General features: G+C 34.8%; 1 protein-coding gene across 2 annotated transcripts; it reads right to left on the bottom strand.

The window, feature by feature from the left end:
• Positions 1 to 11,533: 11,533 nt before the first annotated feature.
• On the bottom strand, positions 11,534 to 26,857 carry LOC123522959 (uncharacterized). 2 transcript variants are annotated; one of them, XM_053549466.1, is made up of 6 exons: positions 26,682 to 26,856; positions 20,456 to 21,033; positions 19,787 to 19,945; positions 17,215 to 17,403; positions 16,331 to 16,400; positions 11,535 to 14,584 (listed from the first exon to the last, which is right to left on the bottom strand). In XM_053549466.1, the coding sequence occupies exons 2-6, from the start codon at positions 21,014 to 21,016 to the stop codon at positions 11,853 to 11,855; spliced, it is 3,711 nt and encodes a 1,236-aa protein (XP_053405441.1). In that variant the 5' UTR covers positions 21,017 to 21,033; positions 26,682 to 26,856; the 3' UTR covers positions 11,535 to 11,852. The 2 variants fall into 2 exon arrangements, with proteins under 2 accessions (XP_053405442.1, XP_053405441.1); XM_053549467.1 differs by lacking the exon at positions 17,215 to 17,403 and having other exon boundaries at positions 11,534 to 14,584; positions 26,682 to 26,857.
• Positions 26,858 to 27,505: the final 648 nt, after the last annotated feature.

The raw sequence follows: 27,505 nt of genomic DNA, 5'->3' as shown, positions 1-27,505 counted from the left end.
CAGGGCAAGCGGTAACGTAAAGCTGTAAGTTGTAAAGCTTGTCTACTTGTAGTCTGCTAGACTTTTAATACTGAGTAGATTAAAATTAGGGTTCTTAAAGATGTTAATTTTAATATATCCTCCGGTGAAAAGCTCTCCAGATATTTCTTGTTAAATCATGCTTTTCTTTGAAGAAAAAAAGAAATATTTCATGAAACATTGAAATATACAGAATTGCCCATACCGATAATAAGAATTCCCCATATATTTCTGTACAAAAGTATGTTGATGGAATTTTACATGTTTACCTCATCCAGACGACATGCATAGTGCACAACCCAGGTCATAAGGTGCAATGTCAAGGCCACATTTGAAGGTCAAAGATCAAATAGCTCTAATTTGTATCCGCTTTGTCATTTGTCTTCATAGTTACTGGAAGGCTTTCCATAATGAAGCATCAGTTGTTAAACTCACCAGGACAACTTGCAAAGTGTATATCCAAGGTCAATACGTCTTAAATTAAGGTGACAGTTAAAGGTCAAAGGTTATGATCGTCATAACAGTTAACTATCTTTGTATCAAAGCGGCATCTGGAGACATGAATCGCCTTTAGTGATAGCTGTAGTTTGTGCTGCTCACTTTGCATATCTCTGAATTATATAATTTTGAAAGAAGAGATGGTAGATGATTCCGCTGTAGAGAACAAGACTCAGGAAATTGTGAGTGCTGAGGATAAGTCACTGACTACCCCAAGGGGAGAGAACCAGTCAATGGAACCTGTTAATGATCAGACCCAAAGCTGATCTGACTCTTTATGTGTAAAACTAGTAAAAATCTGACAGAAAGATGACATGGAAGAACCAGCTGTAAAAAGTGCTTCTTAAATAAAACATATTTAAAGAAATGTTTTGCTTTATAGTTATCTGTTAAGGCATTACAAGCAGTTATTCATGTTGAGCCAGTAGCGCAGTTGCCGATCTGTTACTTGCTATTTTGGAGTTTAATATAAGCTGAATAATTGCTTACATTTTATGTAAACCAAAATAAATTGTATGTTAAAATGCTTTTATCTTTTGGTAGAAAGCAAAAGGACGGTTTCTGTCAATGGAGTAAAAAAAGCATGTTTAACAAGTGAGAAAAGGGACAAAAATGCAGTATATGGTTGTTACTGTTTATTTTATACACGATGTATGCATGCTATACAATGATTGTTTATTTATACCATTGTTATATGCGTAAGAAATCATATTTAAGAAGGTAGGTTGTCAAAGAAAAAATATGTGTTCAAATACTTGAAATCAAATGTAAGAGTTATTTTTTTTTGTAAAAATGAGCCTAAATCCAATTAATTAATCTATATCTCGAAAAAAGGTATGGATACACATAATTTTTATTGTTTCTTTCTTATGTGAATGATAAAAGCTACTTACACAGTAAGAAAAAAGTTGTCCATTTTAAAAAAATGTTTAAAATAAATGTTACATTATTATATATTGTGTATTAAATGAATCACAGAAATATAAATTAAAGAATTAAAAAAGAATGTTTTTTATGTGAATTTTGGAATTTATATACATTAGTAATTATTTGTATCAATCTTGTGATATTCGGTGTATTTTGAAGTGACAATTTAAGTATGAAAATAAAGTCAATTTGTCATAAATTTATTTCATAGTTTGCTTCAGTTCTTGGTTTATATATTTGAATACCCATGTCAAATTGGTCATTCACTTGTCTTATCCAGCATGGTGACATACCCTAATGGTTGCTGAAAATGACAGGGTAACTTATGATGTAGATATATGTTAAACAAAACAAATCTGTAGAAAAACGTCTGGAAAATGTCTTTAAAGGTTTGATAACTTGACTGATATAAAAAGAAATTTTTAGAAAGCCATATCAGATTAGTTAATAAAAATATAAGAATCTTAAGTGTTTCTTGTCAAAGCATCTTTGCTGTATATTTTGAAATTGGCATAGCAAAAGAAATCTTTCATATGTTCAGCAGGTTTTGAGTGTTGAACAGTTCTCACTAATTGCCTGACTTGGATCTTAGTCTGCCTGCAGTTAGTAAAAAGGAAACAGATATGATTTATTATACATTGTTTGCCTTCTCTAGATTTTAGGGCACACTTTTGTCAATATTACTGTTATCACATAGATTACAAAGAGCTTGACACAGATATTACAGTAGTCGTACACTACTCAAATCTGACAAAGTGAGATTATAAAAGTCTTTGGGAACAGAAGAGAAATAACTACATCTCCAAGCAAGCAGCATCTCTTCTTTAAAACTCACCAGAGCATAACTACATGTATCTCAAGAATGAGCTATTGTAATCGTCCTTCATCTGTCAACATTGGTCCACCAACAGTTTTACTGTTTACAAATTGAAGACCTCAGTTTTTGACCAATCTCCATTAATCTTGCAAAAATTGAGCCACCTCGATTAAAATTTCTTAGAAAGTTATATGGCCACAAGGTCTTGATCACATTTGATAATTGGCAAGATAATAGAGAAATGCTTAAAGCCTCATAATGCTTTTTGGTTGCGGGTTTATCCCGCTACCAAAGTTAAAGTGTATTTCAGACAATCATAGCATCTTTATTTTATTCCGAATCACATCCAAAGGATGTTCATGTGCTAGACAAAATAGTCCCATTCATGAACAATGCGGATGAATCATCAATGAACAAGCAGTTTTTATTCAACCTGTATCCACTCACACTGACCATTTAGATTATATAAGATCTATCAATGATAAGGTATTCCAGCCCATGGTTACATCACAAGCTAGGTCAGGCAGAGTTCTTCTTAGGTATGAGGCACATTAAATTTGTATTTGTTTCTCATTCATGTGTATTCATAGGCTGGCATTTAAACAGAAAATAAATCTACCGAAAACCCGCAACCATCAGACATTTCAAGGCTTTGATTTATGATGTGGCTGCCACATGTTTTGTTATGAACATTCAAATGTACTAATTTCTTATTAAATCCTATTTTCAATAATTGTTTCTCATATATTTATCAAAAGTATGAATATCTATGATTCTAACACGGCCAGCAAATAACCTACGTTCATGTGGAGCAAAATATATCTCTGGTTATTCTGCAATAAACCATTCGCGTGCAATGATGTCATCCGATCCAGGTGCGTAGCACGGTCGTAAAAAGTAGTTACCATTCTTTTTCTAACACTGTTGATACTAGTATGTCGTGTTAGAACCGAAATAATAGGTTCCCAAGAGTGATTTATCGTAGAATAACCCGAATTTTTCGTTCTTATGAGAAACAATAAATCACTCAGGCCTACGGCCTTAGTGATTTATTCTTACGCATAAGAACTCAAAACTCGGGTTATTCTACGATAAACCACGTTTGGGAACTTATTATTTCTTAAATAACAGTAGAAAGTAGTTTTGTTTTGATTACCTCCCTTTATGATTTAAACTGTTTAGGTGCATGTGCAGTATTGAAAGAATTGCTTTTCCAACCATGTAAGTATGCATAACATCTTTTTGGACAGTTGCTCTATCTGATTTTAACAAAAGCAAAAGCCTTATGGGACTTTAAGTAAGGGACCTTGAATTAGTCATAATTTTTGTATTTTAGAAAGGTCATATTTCTTGAAATCTACATAGTACGTTTAAGAGCCTTAATATATCGGAATTATTTACATGTGTAAAAGAAAGGTTCATGGTGAACTATAAGTGTAGGCGGATGGTCCATTGTCTGATTTCCGGTTATCAACAATTTACTGAAACATCTTAACTACAGGTCAGAAAATACACCAAATATTGTCCGTATCATCCTGGCAAGGTCCTCTCTCAGGTTTGTTCAAATGGAGGCATTTGGTCCCTTTAAAGGAAATTCCTATAGTTTTTTATGCGCATCTTTCTGCGCAGCCGAGCAGCCGACACTTTCTATGGAAAACTGAACTGAAGTCAACATTTGTTGAAACATGTTACAGACAATCTTAAATATGAGGAATTTTGAATGAAATAACATTTTTGATAAGTTCTATCAGTAATCAAATGTTGATACTGGTTTATGTTGTATTGACAAGTATCATGCCTGACAGGTATCTTGCTATTTTTGTGGTTGTGTTTTCACATCGCATTTTAGAACAAAGACAGTGTTGTTCATATAATGTAAGATAATTGACTTAGTACTGACAAGACAATATCACCTTTCAGATTATTTAGTATTCAATTATAGAAAAAATTAAGAATCTTTAAAACTTTTTTTTAACTTTTAGCAGACATACATGTAATCAATTTGGCCAGGTTCACGCCATTTCCGTCCGAAAAGGTGTTGTATTCTAGCGGTCTTAACATAAAATTTAGCCTGGTGACCCATACATTTTTAGCCATTTTTATGCTCACAATACAATTATCTATACACAAGAAGAAAAAGAAAAAATTCTATGAAAGAGTTTTTTCAAAATTTAAAAAAAAATATTCTTCACTATGGATATTTTTCATTGAAAAAGTTCACAAAAGTAAATATGAAACAATATTTTTTTTTCATTTGTACCCATTATTGTAAGGATAGAGTATTACAAATATGACTATGATATCAAATAAGTATATAATAAAATCTGTAAAAAGAAAAATCCGTATTGTGCTGCCTGGATGTATATTTTGGTTGGTATTTATAAAAAAGCAGAAAATTATGAAAATGTTCAAAAATCGATGGCAGTTTCAGCAACAGTGGGTGTGTTCAAAACAATTTTTCACAAAAACAAACCTGGTGACCTATTGTTTTTATTTGTTCATTGTTTTCAGCACAAATTTTCCTATCATATATGTGAATTTAAAAAAATTCTATGAAAGGAAAAAAACTGTAGGAATTCTCTTTAAGTGGCCACAAGAGGTAAAAATGAAATAGAAAATAGCTTTACAGAATTTTTTCTCATGAGCCATTTAATGGATCTTCATCAAACTTGGTCTGTAGCATACCAGTAAGGTCATCAGTCAAATTTGTTCTGGTAGGGGCATTTTGCAACTTTTAGAGGTTGCAAGAGCTAAAAATAGAAATACCTTTGAACGGCTTCTCCTCATGAACCGATTGATGGATCTTCATTAATCTTTGTTTGCAGCATTATTTCGAGGTCCTCTATCAAATTCATTAAAATGGGGGCACTTGACTACTTCTAGGGACCTCTAGAGCTAGAATAGAAATACATTTGAACGACTTCCTGTCATGAACAGGTGGATGGATCTTCATCAAGCTTGGTCTGTAACATCATGATAAGGTCCTCTCTCATTTTATTCAAATGGGGGCACTTGGCCGTTTTTAGGGACTGCTAGAGGTAAAACTAAAAATACCTTTAAACGACTTCTCTCATGAACTGCTTGGTGGATCTTCATCAAACTTCGTTTTAAGCATCATTTAAAGGTGCTCTTCAACTTGTTTAAAACAGGTTATTTTACTTCTTTTAGGAGTCGCTAGAGCTAAAAATAGAAATACTCTTGTACTACTTCCTCTCAAGTACTGCTAGATGGAATTTCATCAAACTTGAATTGTGTAACCTCGTTATAAGGTTCTCTCATTTTTTCATGTAGGGCACTTGGCCGCTAGAGCTAAAAGTAGAAAAACCTTCAAAAAACTCTTTCTCATTGAAAACTTGATGGATCTTCATCTAACTTTGTCTGTAGGTGTACTGTGAGGTCCTCTCGAAATTCTGTTCAAATTCGGGCACTTAGCCTCTTTAAAGGGTCGCTAGAGCTTAAGATAGAAAACGCTTTCAACAACATCTTCTCATGAACAACTTGATGGACCTTCATCAAACTTTGTCTGTAGCTTTATTGTTAGGTCCTCTCTCAATTTTGTTCAAGAAGGGGCACTTGACCAAGTCACTAGAGGTAGAAATTTACATACCTTTAAACGACACATGAACCGCATGCTGATTAGTTTGTTTGTTTGTCTGGGGTTTAACTTTTTTTCAATAGTATTTCAGTCACGTAACGGAAGGCAGTTAACCTAACCAGTGTTCCTGGATTCTGTACAGGTACAAGCCCACAAGTAACTGCCAACTTCTCCATATGAATCAGAGGTGGAGGTCGAATGAATTCAGACACAATGTCTTTTTATTAAATCGTCATGGAGAACATAGACCCCGCCTGGGGGAACCGCTGAATCTTCATCAAACCTTGTCTGTTGCCTAGAGTTATTAACAGAAGACCCTTTAAACAACTATTTCCTATGGACAGGTTAATAGATCCTCATCAAATTTGGTCTGTACTCCTTTCAGTTTTGTTCAAATGTGGGTTGTGTGTGTGTAAATGTGTGTGTGTTGGGGGAGGGGGAGGGGGTTGGGGGGGGGGTGGGGGGGGGCACTTTACCGCTTTCTGTGGTCATCAGAGCAGAAATAGATATATACATTTTAAACAATTTTTTCTCTTAAACCAATTGACGGATTTCCATCAAATTTTGTATGAAGAATCATTTTAAGGCCCTTTATCATATTTGTTTAAATGGGGACACTTGTTCTGTTTTATGTTTTTGTTTGCTAAACATAGATATTATCATTCATGATTCAGTGTGTCACACGTATATTCAAGATAAAAAAGTCAAGGTCAGGTGAGCGACTAAGGGCCACTATGGTCCTCTTGCACTTACTATACTAGCTTAGTTATGACCAATGACGAGTCAGTATTACTGTATATCACATTTTTAACACATAAGAAAACATATTTCTTGAGCAATACCCATTAATTTACATTAATGTATATGTTCATATGATATTGTATGACTTCAACAATTTAAAATATCGTTTCAAAAGCACCGGATTTACGGGCCCTGAGTTAATCGAACAAATATTTCGAATTGACAAATTGAAGAAACCCCATGAAGCTAGGATAGAAAGTATATGACCACAAGCTCACACACATAAATGATAAGCAAATTGGTCATATTACATCAGAGTTATGAGTTATGGTCCTTTATTAATGATGTGTATATTAATACATTTTAGGCTACATTTCTAGAACATTCATCATACTACCCGCACCAAATGCATTATGCTCATTAAAACGTCGGATAAGTTCGATACAGGACACGATTGCTTTGATTATAGACTTATATATAACCTTTAAAAAAGTGTAAAAGTCGCCTTCATTTTTTGCTGTGATCTTGACCTTTGACCTAACGATCTTGTCATTCGCGAATACTAAGTACTAAGGCCGGGGAGTAATATGGACTGTAGCACTCCTTGAATCACCCCGTCAATACCAACCAAATGTATCATGCTCATAAAATCTCGGACAAGTTTGATTCAGGGCTATATTGCTTTGATAACAGAGTTAAGGCCCTTGAATTCGCATAAGAAAAAAAAAACCCACAGTAAACTGATTCCCAAATTACAACTATCAACAATTCAAAGCCAATGCGGTTACAATTTACAAGAGAAAATGTATTGTTTGAGAGGAGAGAAGAAAATTAATCTTGATTAAATCTGTAAACTCATACGTGCATTTTGTTTAATCTTCACTTAAAATGTGGAAATCAAAAGAAGGGAAAAAAACGCTTTTATTTAAATCTCATCTTGTCACTACACTGCTTCCTTTCTATTTGTTTTCACGAACATCCTTGGAAGAAATAGTAACAATTTGATGTAACTAACCTCTGACGATTTTTGTGCAACAATCAATCTTATAAAAGTGTGCGTTTATGTCTGTGCGTGTTATGACAGAAAGATAGACATTTTATTACAGAGAATGGATACGTACTAATATCTTCTTTTAATTGTACAGCAATCTACTAATTGTTGTCGAAGGAAATAAAACGGTTCATTGTTCTACTTTGGTATCCATAGTTGATAGAATCCATTGTCGTAATTATTTATCACATGGCTATTCTGTCTTTAGAATAATCTGCACACATTTTAAACATTGCGGAAAACTACTCTCTTTCTCTCCATTGACTGAAGGGTGTGTTCAAAATGTTCGTAGTAGTCAAAAGCACTTGGTCCTTAATTCTTCATATTTCGCTTTGTGATGGAAAAAACGGGCACAGTAGCCTACACACATAGTACACATATTTATTGAAAGACAATTTGTCTGTCAAAACAACACTCCGTCCAGAAAAATAATATTTAGAAGACATGTGAAATGCATTTCCACAAGTTAAGAGTTTTATTTCATGTTTTGATTTACGTCCAGCAAATCTGTATTGAATATAGATCGGTCATATAGCACAAGCTATGCATCAGCGTTTTATGTAAGATGTCGCATAGTAATAATCACTTAAACTGAATGGGTTGCTGGTCAATAGTCAAATCTCTTTAGACCGAGTTCGGACTGAGGGCCAATAGCATTGACTATTGACCGGCATGCCTTATAGAATGATATCAGAAATAATGCTCATCTTTTTTCATAATGTTTTGACTTTATCCCAGCACAAATTAGTGTTAGTGTTGAACTATAGACCGGTTAAGGAAGCCAAAAACAGAAAATTTGAAGTTTGAAACTTACAAAATTCACATCTAGCATGAAGCTATGGTCTTCAAGGACAAGGCGTCAGTTAAACGCAGTCCGTTTTCTTACTTCTATAATGTTCCCCGCGAACTGAATACCAGATGGGGTGTATGTTGATCGTGAGTTTATTGAAATATTAAACGAAACTTACCTGTTGAAGTTTGATCTTAATTCTGTTATGCAAAGTGGCCAGGAATTATACGAGATGAACATGTGACCGCCGGATGCTGATAAAGCACAGTGAGTGCATAGAGCTAGTAGTATTATATGTAATTGGTAGGGACTATTGGGAGGGCATATAATTCCTGGCTACTTGGCATAACAGAATTCAGATCAAACTTCAACAGGTAGATTTCTAAGTTTCGTTTAATCTTTCAATTCTATTATGCCAAGTGGCCAATCAGAATTATATGAGGTTTCAGAGTCCATGCATACACTGTAAACATAGAGAAAGCTTGTAATACGACAACATAATGTTTCAAGCTTATTTAATTTGTAATTTACATCTATACATCGTGAAAACAAAACTGTAAAATATGAAAACAATAATTTTCGTGCTTACTAAATATTAGAACTCTTTGTCCTGTTACTTAGGAACATATAGTACCATACAGGTACACTTGTTTGGCACACTTAAAGTTGTCTAGTGTACTACTATAAAACACAGAAACCTAACATTGTTTCATTTCTCCTTAAGTTTCGATAATAATGTATGACCAAACTCGTCACTAACTTTACTGGCCTGTCATAGAATTTTCTAAAAGTAGAATGTACTTTCTCGTGTCCAGCCAGCAGTTTTCAGTATTGTGTCAATAGGTATATGTCCTTCAACTGCACTACATGCAGCCGCTCTTACACTATGAGGTTTGAATAAAGTCATGTCTATGCCTGCAAATTTTAGCAATGTTTTGATCCACCTTGCTAACATTAAACAACACGCAAATTTTCATTCGGTTTAAACCTAAGACCATTTCCTCCAGATGCCTGTTAGCACTGTCAAATTGTTTTAATACATCACCAATCCTAATTTTTACACCATCATTTATAAATTCGATAATTCTTACATCTACAACAGATAAAGTTGGTTCATTGAGGAAATATCTTTTTACTTTTTCCCACGCCATTCATTGATGAGATCTTGTCCCGATAACTGTTCCCCATTTTGACTGGCTGACCCGGTTTGTTTAAGTGGCAGGGGCCAGTTACGTATTTGGCCCGGGTACGGACCGATGTACTTTAAAGGCATTTATATTCAACTGGTTATTTATAATGGATTCCTGCGTACGAGTAATTATTGTGTAAAATAAAACAGATTTGACGAAGATAACACAAAAAGCTTCTATCCACATGACTTCTTAATTGAAGTATGTTTATTAAACATATGCTAAAATAACACTATCATGGTTGGGCAACCGGGACAGGAAAATCAAATTTTAAAAATATCTAACATGCTTTAAGCACTCAATGAACACAATCATTTGTAAATGATCATTTGTTAAATTTTCGACCAAATCCATTACCTGGTCAAATTCTGATTTACCGCCTTTAATAATGTACATTCAATGTTTGTGTACACTCAATGTGGGAGAAGAAATGCCCGTCCTAAAGAACTTGTAACCGGTCATTAAAAAAAAAATATAATGTCATGAACACAAACCGACATAGACATTTTTCTTCAAAAATAGGCATACAAACATGACAGAGATATTTTATGTTGCACATGATTTTGAGAAAAATCTGATTAACTTTTAACAGACATCGTCTTAGTATATTTTAGAGAAATAACTGTTACCATCCCACTTATCTTTCAGTATCGCGTAACATATTTGGTAAATGTTAAGTTAAAAACAATGTATGTTTAGTGATGTCTACACTTACAACACTTATGATTTTCACAACTACATTGTATTTTTAAATTGCTTGATTACACTCATTTAGAAAAAAATGTAAATAGAAATTACAGCAAAACCAAACGATGCTGTCATATTTACCTCATCCCATTTATAAAAAGTTGCAAAATAAATATTAATAAATAAATTGCATTAATTTATGTAACTCGCGCACAATTGTACAGTTAGGTGTTTTCGAACTTACGTATAATTTGTTAAAAGACGCATTAAAACTGGAGCGTGGTCGAAAACTGAGTTAATTTTTTTAGATAACTAAACTTTATTGTATTGCAATTTCTGTAGGACATTGGCAATATAATTGTCTAAACGTATGCCAATTTTCAGAAATTTACCTCTGGTAATACTTCAGATTTTGGAAAAAAATCTATATGTTGTGTTAAAAGATTTTGTACCTGTATACAGTCAAGTGATACGGCACAGCAAATGTTAAGATATCTCATCACTTTGTCCTTTCACGAAACACTGATTACTGTCAAACTTGTGTTACAGACCACATGTGAGCAGAAATTACATGATTTTAAAGATCACTTATATAATTTTCGAATTCAACATTAACGTGCATTTCAACTGTGAATAAAATCACTTTTATTTTAATTTCCGAATTCTGAATTAACGCTGTTTTTTCAACAGTGAATAATAATTAATTATTTAATTTCCCAAATTCAACCTTTACGGTGTACTTTCATCTGGGAATAAACAGCCACTTATTTTATTTCCGAATTCAACATTTACGGTGTACTTTCATCTGGGAATAAACAGCCACTTATTTAATTTCCGAATTCAACATTTACGGTGTACTTTCATCTGGGAATAAACAGCCACTTATTTAATTTCCGAATTCAACATTTACGGTGTATTTGTAAATAAAGGCCACCTGCAAAAACACTTTAATTTCATCATTTTAACCCTTGTCCTTATACACAGATTTCACTGTAGATCATTTTACAAATTTGGCAAAATTTCCTTATTCTATTTTTTAGTATCAGTTAAAAAAGGCATAATTTTTCACGACACTAATGACTTATGCGGGTGAATATATTCAACTTCATATGCCAAATTAAGCAACGCCTCCTGTTTCGTATAAGTATAAAATAGATTTGATGTTTCTACTGTGAAATTTTCAAGTTATGTTCACTTATATACATATTTCTATAATCAACTAAAAAAAACAAGTAATAAAATAGTTTAGCAAAACATAAAATTAATTTTAATTACCTCATGGTAATTATACTCTTCTAAAATATAACACTAGAAATTGGTTACATGTATGTCTACAACTTTGACACACTTCCGTTATTGTAACTATCAGTACAAAATAACAGAATCTGTAAAAATATCCTTTGGAGGCACATAATGCAACCAAGGAGAATAATAGCAGACTCGGTTTGATTGAGTCTATTCATAAGAGGTTATGAAATGTGCAACAACTCCCACGGTCATCTGTATTATAACAGTAATGATTTATGCTGATGACTATACTACTTCTTCGTTGAAAAATAAAATTCATAACCACTTTCATATTCCACATTAAATAACGCGTCCTTTTGTCTAATATACTGCCGTGCAGCTGCTTCTTCTCCTCCACTTCCTCTCCACCAGGCTATATCAGGGTTACATTCCTCTCCATCTCGTGTTATACACATGTTCACTACTCCCACCGTTACAGATAGCGGCACTAAAGGAAGACTATCAACAAACTGCCGCCATGTTGTCAAGCTCATTCTGACTACAAAAAGTTCAATGATCTTCATACTCTTCATCTCAGAGGGAAATTTCATTATATTGCCAGTAAATGTAAAACGACTTAAAGTAAGGTTACAGAGCTGGTGTAATAATGGCAACAATGTGATCCATTTGTCTGTTACAGTATGATATGAATGATGTTGATCTGAACCAATGATATCGTAACACAAATGAACTAATTTGTAAGCTGTACTTAAATTATCTAATACTTTCACATAATTTGTGTTCTTCAATAATAAACATTTAAATATTTCTAGGTTGGAAGTGTTAACGCGAGTCACAGTGACATTGTCATAACACTTCAGGTACTGTAGTTGTTGATGCTCTGATAAATCTACTTCATGTTGATTCCAGCACATACGGGGCATACTGTCTGTACTGCCCTCACAGCGTGTATTGAAAATCGATATTTGTTCAAGATGACTGTTACCTGATAGGAAAGTGCATAGTGAGGTAAAGTCTTCATGTTGCACAGTGAGATTCTCTATATTTAATGTGACAAGATTACTCATATCAGGCAGACGACGGACTATAGTTTTTTGTATAGGTTTCCCAATATTCTGAAGGGAAAAAGCTATAGACAGTGCTTTCAATGTTGAATTATTTCTTTCAATTACGTCACAGATAGAATTGATCTCTTCATCATCAAATTTACTGCTTGTACCGTAATCAATGTGCATTGCTTCAATATGCTGACATTTCTGCAAACATTTCCATACTCTTTCAATGTTCTTTTTCACTTGATATGAATCAGTTCTAAGCGAAATGACACTGTCAGGAGAAAGGTATTGTTTTTCAACACTTGAGCAGAATTTATCACAAAGTGACGCCCGCGTTACCAAAATGTCACCTAGATAAAAGTTAGACTGTATACGAGTTTGACATGCTTGTACTTCTTCTATACAGTTTAAAATACATCCCTGGACATTTGATATAAGATCTCTATGTCTATATTCATTATCTATTGTTCGTCTGTAGTCTAGAACACGTTTGTCCGTTGTAACAATATCGTATATATACTTTGAAATGGATGTAGCGATTCGAGGCTCCAGACCGCATAGCATAATAAATACATTTGCTTGTTCTAATATGTCGTTCAAAGAAGTGCACTTGGAAAAAACTCTTTGAAAAAATGCCGCACACTTATCAGACAAATCCTCATTTCCCGAGTCAGCCGACGATACGATATGAGCGTTGAATTTGATAGCAATATATATTGCAGCCAGATATTCTTGAAATGTCTTGTGAACAAATGCAATAATCGACCTTCGATTTCTACTTGCAGACAGGCTTTGACATTTATTTTCAGACAAAATTCCCAATTTCAAACAACAGATTTTAACTTCATTTGTTATTTTCAGTCGTTCGAAGGTAGAACTGTCAAATGACAAAGATGTTTCTTTCATGTTATTGAACAATGTTTCATAAGCTAGCCGCGATACGTCATGAATGATGTAACTATATAATTTACAGACTTCTGTATGTCTCAGATAGAGAGGAAGTTTTACATTTTGCAGGTCTTCTGATTGTTTCATCATTTCTATGAATCGGGGATCGTCGGGGTCTTTCTTCTTCTGCCAGTCAAAGAACAGATCAAGCATTTCTGTGTATAGGGCACATCTTGAGGTTCCACCATGAAGTTTCTCGTCATACCACAGGCAAATCAACTGTTTCAGCGTAATTGCTGTATGTTTTAGACTTGCCACTGATTTATTTTTAAGCGCCTTTTCACAGTCACTTGAAACTTTATCTTTCTTAAATATTTTGTTCAATATTGGGACCGTCTTTTTAATCATGTTCTTTACAGTTGTTTTATCATCAAACCCTTTAAGACTAATCTTTTGTCGTATCTCATTATCGCTTATTCCTAACGTAGCAATTTTCCATGATCGTGACCTAGTTATGACGGTATATTCCTTCAATGCGCCGCGTTCAGGAGGACACTTTGACCCTTGGGGAGCCCATTCATCAAGACCATCAAGAATAACGAGACAAGTTCGAGACTCACATTCAAGAAGCTTCTTAAGAGCAGGGTGCTCGTACTTTTCCTCAAGCATTTCTTTGATTTTCATCTTATCTATATAATGACGGAGAGGAAGGAGAAACACAAAATTAAATTTCTTCATTTCCCTGACCCCACTGAACTCATCTTCAATATTTTGTCCGTCAGAATGTGCCAAACACCAATAATTTACTAAACTTTTACAGAAGCAACTTTTACCGGATCCTGCTTCTCCGAGAACGTAGATGGATTTCATAGGTTTACCATCTTTTGCAAAAATATCAGACATCGATCGAACATCTTCAAGCTTTGGTTCATTATTTAATTCATCTTTTGATTCAATCACCATTCGTGTTCTAACGTATACATCTTTAAAGTCACAAAGATTACTCTCTTGTTGTTGTGGAAGTGCAGACATGCGTAGTATATTTTCTCTGTAAAACTCTATCAACCTTGTCTGTAACTCTGTAGCGGTAAAACACAACTGAATAATTAACATGCAGTGAGGAACCATACACGTGCATTTCAGCGGATATCTGGATTGTGTGGTATTATTATGCGTTTACTGTGTTCAAAACACAAAATAAGATTTAGAAATACTTAAGTATCTGTTAAGCATCTTTGACAGAAACATATTCCATGGAAAAAAGAACCTGTTCATATAGTTACATTGGAAAATAAAAAAGTAGTTTACAATAGTCTATTCCTTGTCGTATGTTATACTGTTTCCTTGAGACTCCAGTTTCATACACTAACACGACCCGAATTATATCAATATTAAACAAAGAAAAATGAAAACTGTTTTTATGCAATACATGTACCAATAATTTATTTAACAACAAATCATACTTCTGGATATATTATTACTGAATTGAAGCATGATTTAAATACAAATTCTGTTGATAATTTTATTGAACTGCTTGGTCCGAAAGACAGAGTAAAAGTAGGCATGTCCAGATATCTACTAACATAAGGCAATATTAGCGTTTTATTCACGCGTTTTAGTAATCTTATCATAATCCAACCCAATAACTTTTATTGTATCTGTATAAAGACCTTCAAGAAACAATAAAATATCGGTAGAACTGATGGATGTTGACAGTTGCACTTTAACAGCACAAAAGCGGTTTATCGACTGGACGCATGCCTCGTCTTAGTAGTGAAGCTTCTGAAGAAGTTACTTTGAACTCCAGGAAATAGTTGTTGAGAAAATACATGCAGAAGATATGCGCATCTCCTCTCCCTTTGAAGTTTGTTTAATATCTGCCAGGGGTTGCCGAGAAATACTTCGGACAGCAATGGCGTTTAGTTAACTAATGCTGAATAATCAAAGGGCAATTTACTCAGTGAAAAATCAGCCGACCAGATCATGAAGATAATATGCGCATTTCCTATTAAGAGTGAAGCTTCCTATGAATTTTCGTTGAATTTGAGCCAGTGATTGCTGAGAAATACTCCGAACAAGGATGGCGCAACAGTTTTCCAATGCTGAATAATTAAAAGGCAATAACTAAAACAAATCTGAACACGAACATAATATGCGCATCTCCTTTTGGGAATGAAATTTCGCTGAATTCCAGTCAGTGCTCCAGACAAGAAATGGTGCTATAGTATACTTATGTTCAATAATCAATGGGCAATAACTCGGTGAAAATCGTCCGACCGGAACATGAAGATAATATGCACATCTCCTCTTGAGAATGAAGCTTCCAATAAAGTTTCGCTAAGTTTCAGCCATTGGTTGCTGAGGAATACTCTCGACAAGAAAGCGGTGCTTTAGTTTACTTATGTTCAATAACGAAAGGCCAATAACCGATGACCGGACCATGAAAATAATATGAGATGTCCTCTTGAAAGTGAAGCTTCCTATGAATTTTCGCTAAATCCACATGTTGTTAGAAACAAGGAACCATATTTTTAGCCATTTGTCAGATAGCAAATTATTACTATTTGATATACTATAATCTTATTTGGATTTTTCATATTCGGTTTAACACTTGGTGTACTTTTTCTTTATTCGATGTACTATCAATTTACTATTTTGACTGACCATTATCAATTTACAATTTTAATGAAATATAACTTAATTCGATGTACTTTTATCTAATTTGGACAGCTCAAGATCAATTCACCATTTGATGTATTATTACCTAATTTGGACTGCTCATATTATGTACTATTACCTAATTTTATGTACTATTTAACTCTTACCTAGTTTGGACCGCTCATAATCAGGAGGTTCTTGTTGAGACGAAACATCTGCCTTGAGTCTTTTCATCTCCTTAAAAGAAAACATATCGGTTAAAACAATCCAATAAGAGTGCAGCGTGAGAGACTGCCATATCTTGAACTGCTGCATGGTTTGGCTGAAAGAAGAAATTCATGAGGTTGTGATTATGAACTTCTGCTGCTTTCCATGTATCAATACAGTATTCAATTCAATTCCAAATTTGCAAAGTTACCTTACTGACAACAAGAGCTCATGGAAGGATAGTACCAGCCTGCTAAAATGTCGTCTGCAAGTAGAGAAGTGTAAACGGCGGAAACACCGTTACAAAGACGGATTCGGGCGGTGGGGGATAAGTGTGTCTAACTGAAGATATTGCACATATGAGCAGATCCTTCGGAAGCACAGAATGTCAAAGCGGATGAAGTGGTCCATTAATTACGCTACTTGACAAAACCAGGGGTCGTGGGTTCGAGCTCCCGCTCCTCCTACTTAACAGTACTTACACCGGGATAAGAGTCCCCTGTCCGCGTGCTTTACACCTGGCACGTAAAGAACCAGGCAGGCTTCTGGTATTTGAGCGTCTTCTGTATTATGCACATTCAGCCCATTAAAATTCCTAACAATCTTTGATCCTCAAAAAGAGTAGTCCATTTGTGTTACCGGTGGCGGCTACAAATAAGCACACGCACACGCACGCGCACAAGAGAATGAAACCAATCTAATTTAAATGAGGTAATAAAAACGCAAATCCTCTCGTGCCCTCTAGCACTGGTTTAAGAGGAACTCTATTTCTTTCACTTTAGATACCTCATTCAGTTCTGATATAACCATATAACAATTCCAGTTTGAAGTTCAAGAAACATACCTTTTTTAGTTCCGATATGACCGATGTTAGTTCTGAGAGTTGTTTTCGAAGTCTATCACACTCTGCCTTTGTTGCTAGATCTTCTGTTTTATTTTCAAATCTCTCTAACATACCTCTAATTTCTTCAGTGACAACTCTGAGAATGTTTGCTTCATTTTCAGTAGTAATGACGAAGCCTTTGTTCTTGAGCTAATCACATATAGTAAATGTAATGAAATTGATATAATGTCTTTCTGTTGGAGGAATAAATTTTATAAGTAGGAAAAAGGCGAGAAGAAACAAAGAAAAACCAAGGTTAACTAGAAGATGCTTTTATAGAAAAGCGCATGTCTCCCCCAATGCATACTCGAATAGGCAAGAAGTCAATAGGGGACAGGAGCGAAAGTCAAAGAGACAATAATGGTTGGCTTAAATAGGGATCATCTACTTGGCATGTGCAGTCATCTCAGTAAGTTTCAAAATTCTGGGCCTAGTGGTTCTCCAAGTTATGAATTGGAAACAGTTCTCCATGTTCACACCCCTGTGACCTTGACCTTTGATCACGTGACCCTAAAATAAGTAGGTGTCATCTACTCTGCATGTCCAATCATCCTATTAAGTTTCAACATTCTGTGTAAAGTAGTTCTCAAGTTATTGATTGGAAAGAGTTTTCTATGTTCAGCCCCTGTGACCGTGACCTCAGATCGAGTGACCCCAAAATTGATGGGCATCATCGCAGTATGTTGGTTCATCTTTATTTCAAATTTCATGAAATTCTACCTGCTAGTTACTGAGAAATGGCTGCGGACGGACATTTTTGGGCATTTTTCAGTAAATAAAGGGCAATTACTCTAAGGGAAATAAACTAATAAAAAAAAACTTGACGGGCATCATCGCAGGATGATGGTTCATGTTTATTTCAAGTTTCATGAAATTTTACCTGCTAGTTACTGAAAAATGGCTGCGGACGGATGGACGGACAACGCCATTTCAATACCCCACTCCCGATTTCATCGGTGGGGGATAACAAAGATATGACAGGAAAACAAAGATTGCCGAAAACCTTTAACCTTAAAAATAACCCAAGTATAACATCTTGGTGACCTTGACCTTGGGTATAACGGGCCCAGCCCCTGCACATACTTTGTTTGTATGCTGGACAATGTTTATGTGATGTTACAGTAAGATATATGCAACAGTAACAAAGATATGACAGAAAAACAAAGGTTGCCGAAAAACTTTAACCAAGAAAGGTCACGCCGACTCCGACGCCCGGCGAGTAGAATAGCCCTCCTATTCTCTGAATAGTGGAACTAAAAACTGGTTGTTTTTTTCTCATGAAGTGCACAAGCAGTCAGCTCATGTAAGTATTATAAAAATATAGGTTAATTAAAAGCACGTCACTAAAGAAAAACATGTTTCTTCATTCTCACGGAGTGCATATAAAATGCCCCAGGTCATATAAGTGTAATATTCATAATACTGAGGTAAATTGATCGGCACTGCGTGTAGCATTGAAAGACAATTTATGTGTATTTTAAGAGAAATATTTTTATTGTTTATTACTTGTGCTTTTTGTCAGAATTCATTAATTTTGTATATGTAAATGGGATATTCAACTGATCTGTATATATATGGAGACAAATTGTACATTGGGCGGAGAAGGAGGCATAGCGGCCTAAGCACGACAAGTTCAGAGTTCAGAAAGGATAAAAGGCAAATTCATGTTAGATTAAGATTGTTAGCTCTGTGAGTTAGAAGTTACACTTTTTGTTACGGAAAATAAACTGGATACTTAAAAACAAAAACAGCCAGTGTAATTTATCCAGCGGATTTAAGGAGCGCTTCGCTACATAAATGTAAATGAACTACGTGAACTCTCAAGCAAAGAGAACGTGAATATCTTAAGCAAAGTAAAACCTGAAAATATTTGATAATTTAAAAGTGGAAAGCGGTAGTAAATGTGTTTTATGTACAAATATGATTATATTAACTGAATAAATTTCAAAGTGAAAGAAACATTTAGAAAACACTTATTTCATTACTTCTGTTGCAAAACAGAACATGCATCTTTAAACAGATCTCATAAGTATTCATTTTGTGCATTTGTTTGAGTATTTGGATATGAAAATTGTAAGAAATGCAACAGATATGAATTACAGCAAATTTTATGGTACAAATTTGACGTTACACGCACAATGCGCCGCCGAATGCAACAGTGGCTTAATTAATGGCAAATATATTGTAATGTTTTATAGATATTTTCATCGTGATTACAACGTAGTTTGAATTTTGATGCACTAATAAAAAGATACAACGAAAAAACACAGAAACACCCCGATTTCAGTAAGAGCCGACAGATGGCGCTTTGACGTCATTGTGTTGCCATGTTACCGGCGTCTAAATAAAATAAAAAGTACATTAACGCAACGGCAGTTGAATGACGCGTACATAATCCAGATTTGAAAGGAATCCGACGATTTAAAAAAAAATCTTGACAAAGGGCGCATACTAACTTTAACATGCAGTGAAAACTAGTTAAAGGTGGCATTTTTGCAAGCTCAAGCAGCCACGAAGTTTGTTAAATGCTTACTTCTTCAAGTTTCTTCACAGCGTCTTTAGCATCCTGTCGATTGTTCAACTCCTTACCATCTTGAAGAACAGCTATCATATCATCTATGTAACTATTTGCTTCTGTTTCTTCTAGTTCCATTGTACTTGAGTGAAATATCTCGTTCCTGTCCGCTATTACCTTTATTATAATTTGATATATTGATTTAACAGTTGCTTCGATTCAAATGATCTACATTTGTACCATCCTACATTGATCTTATCTATTAATGGCTAACTGTTCTATCAATGGCTGAACAGTAAAATGTATAACCTTTATTTCAATTCATAGTCAACTACATTATCAAGCAAAGAAATGTCAGAAACTATTTATCGAGTTAGAATAAAAAGATGCTATTTTCGAGTAATTTGAAAGTAAATGTGAAATATAGATCAATATGGAAAAATGTCCCTTTTATTTCATGTCTAATAAAAGTTTTCACGAAATGTTGCCCATTTTAAACGTACAACACTAAAGCGCAAATACATGAATTCACATAATTTTTCTTAGAAATATTACTCTCAAATACGAATTCTACTGAAGAGATTAGCATTAATAAGATAAATACCTACGAGTCAGTTTTAAAGCTGAATCTTTAATCTATAACAGTTAACCACGTTTTGTTGTAATGATAATACTCGACGATATTACCTTTAAGAAGACGTCAGTTGGAGTAATTGTGCATTGGACATGATTGTGAAAATACTGGTTGTTCCGAATCAAGTGTAGTAACCCGATGCAGTCGATATCGGCTGCTGATGTTTTCTTGTCGTATCCGGGGGCATTGATGAAACATTTAGCGATAGACCATGGGTCTGTGCACCAATGCTGTGTCTCAGTGTTTTTCCAATAAGGCGCTGGCGGTGTAAATCCGTGGCTTGTTACAACTGCATCATAGATGGCGCCACATACTTTGTTTGGGCAAGTAATTTTACCAGCAGGATTGCAGCAGTTGCAATTTCTTTGACCTAACGTACATGATCTGTTTCCTCCTTTTGCATGGTCAGGTCTAAGTGTCGTCCAGCTGCATTGACCACATGTTACTGCTGATAGACTCTTTGTTTGTTTAATGTTGTCTAAGATGTCTTTATGTTGGAGTTCTGCGATGTCTTCACAAAAAGGTGCTATTCCTTCTGTCAGATATGTCAATCCAAGCCCGGCCTTCACCCATTGTCTGTATTTTGTCTTCTCTAAATGGCGCTGATGTGCCATTACGTTCACAGTTTTATCTAAAAGTAACCACCAAAACAAATATTCGTTGATGCAAATTGATGCAAAAATAAAATAGAGGTTTACCGATGGCCATAAGTAAAACTGAAAACCGAAAAAAATATAGCCTGTATAAGTGAAGTTCAGCTCTTCACTGACGTAAGAAAAGTAAGAGACTTTATACAGTTTTTATTTTAAGGAATAATAAGTTCCTAATCGTGGTTTATCGTCGAATAACCCGTGTTCTGAGTTCTTATGCGTAAGAATATATCACGAAGGTCATAGGCCTGAGTGATACAGTGTATATTGGTAACTTGTTATTTCGATCCTAACAGGACATACTAGTATCAACAGTGTTAGAAAAAATGGTAACTACTTTTTACGACCGTGCTACGCACCTGGATCAGACGAAGTAACAGCACGCGATCGCAAAATAACCGTTGACTGATGCTTTACTAGGTGTATTTAGGTTATTTGCTGGTCGGGTTAGAATTGAAAATACTCTAGTTATTTTTTTGACCTAGTGTGCGTTCACCGCTGCTAAAATAACAAGGTTTAGATTGTGTTGCGTTAGTCCCATCCCATGAGTCTATTTACCTCTCCAAAAGGTCCGTACACTGAAAGTGATGACACGTGATGGACAAATGTATGAAACTGGCTCACTTTTAGTATACTTAATATACATGGTATTACCGTAATCGGCACCTTCTTGATCGATCATCAACATTTACCGGTATTCATTTTAGCACTTACAACTGACTCATGTCAGACACATGCCCAGTTTGTGTTGAAGAAGTGGTAATTCTGTCAAAGGTTGTGTTGTCGATGAATGAAATCCCTTTTTTTAGTAGACTTGCGTGTTCCATTTAGGACGTATGTCAAACATCAATAATGTCAGCACAACTTACCGAGTTACCATTTCAGTTTAAGAATTATAGTTTATCCAAAACTAATGTAGAAAATGAGTGTTGCCTTTAAATGTAGTAGTTAATTTTTAAACCATGTTTCGTTTAAAACTATTCCAGATGGAATCATAAAACAGGAGGTGTGTGTGTGTGTGTTTGGGCGGGGGAGGGGGGTGGGGGGTTGTGGTCTGGGATGGGGGAAGCAGGGTGTAAGCGGTAGAGGTGACATGATATCAGAGGGTAAGATACTGAATGGTTTTTTTTCCTCAAATCTTTAAGTTATGCCCTGGTCACGAAATATGATATGCAGATTAGACCTGGACCTTGACCTTTGGATTGTTAATAAGTTATGCTTCAGAACTAATATTACGGACAGATTTGACCTATGAGATCACCTTAAACCAGGTTCATATTCTGTGCACTTTCACTCATCATTACCTACCTGCATGCCAAGTTAGATGTCAATACCATGAATGGTTAGTAAGCTTGCTTCGGACACGAAATATGATAGACAGTTCTGACCTTTGGGATCAATACTTTTCTACCTTGACCTTTGTTCTACGGGGCCGGTTCATGCGCTTTGTACATCGTATTACATCGTAATCTATCTATATGCCAAGTTTAAAGTCGATACCTTTAATGGTTATGAAGTTATGTTCTGGACTCGAATTATGACTGACGGACGGACAGACGGATAGACGCACGCGTCATCACATTATACAAAACGGGCGTATAAAAAGATTACTAGCAAGAGCACAGTCATGTCTAAAGAGAGTTGTTAAAAAGGTATGTTGCTTTTATCTAAACAAGTTCGGCTATGTTCCTCCGATTTAATGTTTTTATTTGTGTAAAAATGCGACCGCTAAAGCTCATGGGCTGGTCAATTCCAATTTCAGACAATAATCATTAAAAGCAAGGGATCATATTTAAAGCACATTGTTGATCCTCATAGACATCACACAGAAATAACGTTAAGGACGTTCTCTCCAGCATAACAAATGTGTTAACAGTGAAAACAAGTAGCAGTTACTTCTTCTGCAACAACAAAATATTTTTATTTGAACATGAACAAGTTTATGACGGGAATAGATGTTGTTGTCACCGCTATATTTATCAAGGAATCTTCCACTAAGTGGGATTTGTACGTCTGCGTTTGTGTAAACACATTCTGGCACCTACGAAAATGAATTATATTAGTTTATACTAATTTATTTTCGGTCGATTTGAAGCAAGTTCTTTACCTAACATAATCACTCTCTACACCTCATTCCTGACTCAAGGGTATGAGAGAAGAGAAGCAAGTTTCCATTTAAATGCTGAGCGTCAAGCAGTGGAGCTTCTGGTACCATCTTTCACGTCTCTGGTATGACGCGATCGGAGATCGAAATCGCTACCTCCTGCGCGTAAAGTGGACGCTCTACCATTAGGCTATCGAGGGGTTTGAAAAACTAATTAAAAGGCTGATGAAGGTGGAATAGGCAACTTTTTGAAGATATAGTCGAAAATTATTCGATTACATAGGAAAAGATTTTCTTTCTTTCGATTTTAGTATCTAAAGAACCACATTCTTTTCACGTCAACACCGACTTGAAGTAATGAATATGCAGCTCAACACATCAGCAAGCATATAATATTATCTGAAACTAGAGTTAGTCTACATATACGTTTTTACATCTAAATATCTAAAATCTTCAATAGCGTCAGCCCGTTATTAGTATTCATTAAAAAAGAAAGTGTTTATGGATCCGTACCCCTATACTAGTCAGAGAAGCAATTTTCCATTTTAATGCTGAGCGCCAAGCAGTGGAGCTACTGGTACCATTATTCACGTTTCTGGTATGACGCGGTCGGGGATCGAACTCACTACCTTGTCTAGGAGTACGGACCTCCTTTTGCCAGATGTTTTGTGTTATTTATATCTCAAATTTTGTTGCAAATGAAAAACAAAATAAGATTAAACCAATATTCAACTAAAACTTGAATCTTAATTGTTCATATCCTTCCATTCGAACCTTAAAAACGGAGGAACACCAAATAGAGTTTCAAATATCATTCATTTGAGAGTTTGACACTACATTGGATCTTTTATCAACAGTTTATTTTACAATACATTAATCAAAACAGAACCGTTATCTTAATTTGTTTGGCCTGTGAGTATTTACTCATCATATTTTTTGTGAATTAGTAAAATAGTAATATCTGAAATTGGCCAGGAATAACTTTAGGAACACCCAAGAATTTGTTTGCAGTTCTGTTTCAATTCAAGTATTCAAGTTATTGCTTCTTTTTTCTCCCTTTGCTTGCTTTGGCTTCAAACTCACTACTGAATCAAATATTTAATATACCTTTAGCTATTTGGGATCATTTTTGTTGGTTTAAAGAATGCGTCGAGTGTTTGTTCACTTTTACATTCTTAGAAAGACACATTTTTGTTGTTTACTCCGCACTGGAAGTTGATATTTTTGACACTGCTTTAAAATACACTACCGTACCGTACATATTAATTCCCAACTATTTGATTTACGCATGCATTGAGTGTATAATATAGTTCAAGCTAGGTCTATTGAGTACCATTCAATGCGTGTGTACGTTCAATGAGTGAGAATTCATGAAACCGTGCTTTGCTACATAAATCATCCAGACAATTCAGATTTTGTTTTACGCTAGTAAAATGTCATTGTGTGTGTTTCTGTAATTTCGTATACGTTTCTATACGTTAAAAAATTATTAGACATTTGTACATGTATATGCATCAGTTAAAAGCGTAATTTACGCTAATACGTATCTCTTCTGGAGCCCTGCCGTCACGGAAGAAAAAGTAAATAATCGGGAGAATGGTCGGTGTATCTGTTTGATTTTTCTACCAAATTAAAGCTGTAAATAACCCATGGCAAAACATGCGCGTAGCTTCTTTTACGCAGATACGCAACTGCGTATTGAAAATCTGGCAAGCATAGACAAATAAACTGGCTAATTTATTTGGTTGCAACAAGAAGTCTATAACATGCAAGGGAGATTGCTTCATACGCAATCATTGCTTACTTCATATTTTGTTTAAAGTACAGTAAACTGAAGTAATAGCAAACTGGTTTATATAATTGGTTAATTTAACGTGCATTGAAATCCACCAATAATTGTCTTTGTAGTTTTAGTTAACAATTTAGGTACAGTCATTATCCTACTTTTTGATTGTTTATTTAGACAATATAATAATCCTATCATTGAAATATTACATTCATACGCCGTCGACGCTAACGGTTTTAAAGAGTCAAATTTCTTCTATACAATTATAATACAATGTCAAAAATCAATAAACTGTTGGAAGAGACATTTTCAAGGCTAAAAGCTTTTAAACACGACAATTTGTATATCACTGCAGACGTAATTTGTCAAGCATATTATTATAGAAATTATCAATTATTCCATGGTCCCAATGTTTAGAAAATAAAATATAAAAAAAATCAAATATTCACATCTAGTTATATCCTAGGCGTATTGCCAAGGTTTGACACCGGTACAAGTCATACGATATTACAGTATCTGATAACCAATTCACAGTCTTTCTTTATAATTGGTAATTACCGTTTTTTCAATGGCCTTTCAGGTAACTAAATTATATGTATTATATTTCAGAAGACTTTTGAACAACATTCTAAAAATATGTCCAATCAAGATTTTGTTGTGTAATACTTGGTTTTAGATGTCGTCGAGATATATCGATAATCACGCTATGTTTTTAACATTTTTTTATGATTCAATATTGTTGGTAACATTTCTACCCAATGTTAATGTTAAAGCCTGAAATTTTCATTTTTTTTTTCGCATTCGCCATTGTGATCTCGCGCTTCTCTATCATGAGCAGGCGAGACGCGAATCGCGGAATAATGATGGCAAGGAGAGAAATCATGACGGCAAAGCGCGAAATCACGATGACGAAGCATATAATCGAGAATTTTCACATGCGCGAAATCACGATGGCAAAGCCCGGAATTGCTAAAGTTTCGTGATCTTGCAATTTGCCATCGTAATCTAGTGCTACGCATATCGTTAGAGAAAGCGATGCAAGGAGCGCGAACCGCGAGATCACGATGGCGAAACCGCGATCCTATGAAATATTGAAGTTTTTTTTTTTATATGGACAATATCCCCACCCGCGTCAAACACTCGAAAGACCAAAATAGTGGAAGCATTTTCCGATGAAATTTTCATCGCTGCCGTCGCTTTACATGCTACTTGTTTAAATGCTGATTACGTCAATAATTGGCCATAAATTCAAATAAAACTTACATGTATCGAAAAGAGATTCAATTCCTCATTGATTTAAGTAAAACTTATCAAATAATATCCAAAATTACGAATTTTCTGGTTATTTAAACCTATGTATGTACTGTACACGGTTAATGTTTGCCTTGTCTAGAAACCGATAACTTTACATGACTGTGTACTGTGATTTATCCTCCATTATTTTGGTCCTACAAAGTTTTGACGTTTAGATTGCCCCGTCACAAATATTAGACAATCTGAATGTCGAATTATTTTGACTACCCTTAGACAACCCCTAACAGGATTATCTAGAGGAATGGATCTATCCGTAGGTACGGATCCGTACTCCTAGACATTTCCTTGTTTCGCTTTCAAGAGATATCAAAATCATAATTTAGGGTGATTATTTGTTAAATATTCCACAGTCTGTTTGTCAACTGTATAGATATTTATATCACAAAACATTTATCTTACAAAAAGTAACGTTAAAAAGTATTTACCTGACTATCTGTGTTATTTTCTTATTCCTGGGCTCATTTCAGCCATTTTAAACCAAACAAATCTACAACATTGAATGCGTTTATACTTTAATGCGCATGTCGAAATCAGCTATTCTATAAATAGACTGGCCCGTTTCTTTATAGGTTGATCAGGGCTACGGATATGTCCAGAATATTTCTATAAAATGCTTCTTCTCCTTCTGTGTGGATTCGCCATGCAATGTTTACAAACAGGTTTGTTTATTTTATGGACTGTAGTAGGTCATATCTATTTATTAAAAACAATGTACAATTTATTTGACCTGTCAAAACATGGACGCGGCTTTCATTATATTCTGTTCGAGCCTATATAAGATTAACATGAAAGCCGGGAACATATTTTGACAGGTCAATTAAATAGTACAATACAAGCATTGGTATATCAGATAATTGAATATTTAAGGTACTTCCGCCATCTTGAATTTAGGGTGACCGTCATTTGAGGTGTGAAAATATAGTGAACAAAAGCTTTCACATGCAGCTATTCCAGAGTACAAAAACAGCTCAGTTTGCAAGACCTGAACTAAAAGTAGCTGTGTAAAAAGTAAAACGAAAATTTTGAAATAAACAAAAAAGATATTTTATCTGTATTTTTCCAAATTTTTGGTTAGATTTATAAATCCTTTCAAAATACTTTATTAAAGATTCATGAATGGCAAAAGTTATTTCAAAGTTTCAGTTAGTGCATAGGAGAAATGTCTTACTGAATAGAACTAAACTAAGTACAAAATCTGTTTTCAAATCTGACAACCTCATGTATTAAAACGAAAATAAATCTGTACATA

This window comes from Mercenaria mercenaria, chromosome 8 (genome assembly GCF_021730395.1).
Source record: "Mercenaria mercenaria strain notata chromosome 8, MADL_Memer_1, whole genome shotgun sequence".
In the NCBI taxonomy this organism is placed as follows: Eukaryota; Metazoa; Mollusca; class Bivalvia; order Venerida; family Veneridae; genus Mercenaria; species Mercenaria mercenaria.
The sequence above is the reverse complement of the archived record's forward strand: the minus strand, read 5'-3'. Positions and strand labels throughout refer to the sequence as shown.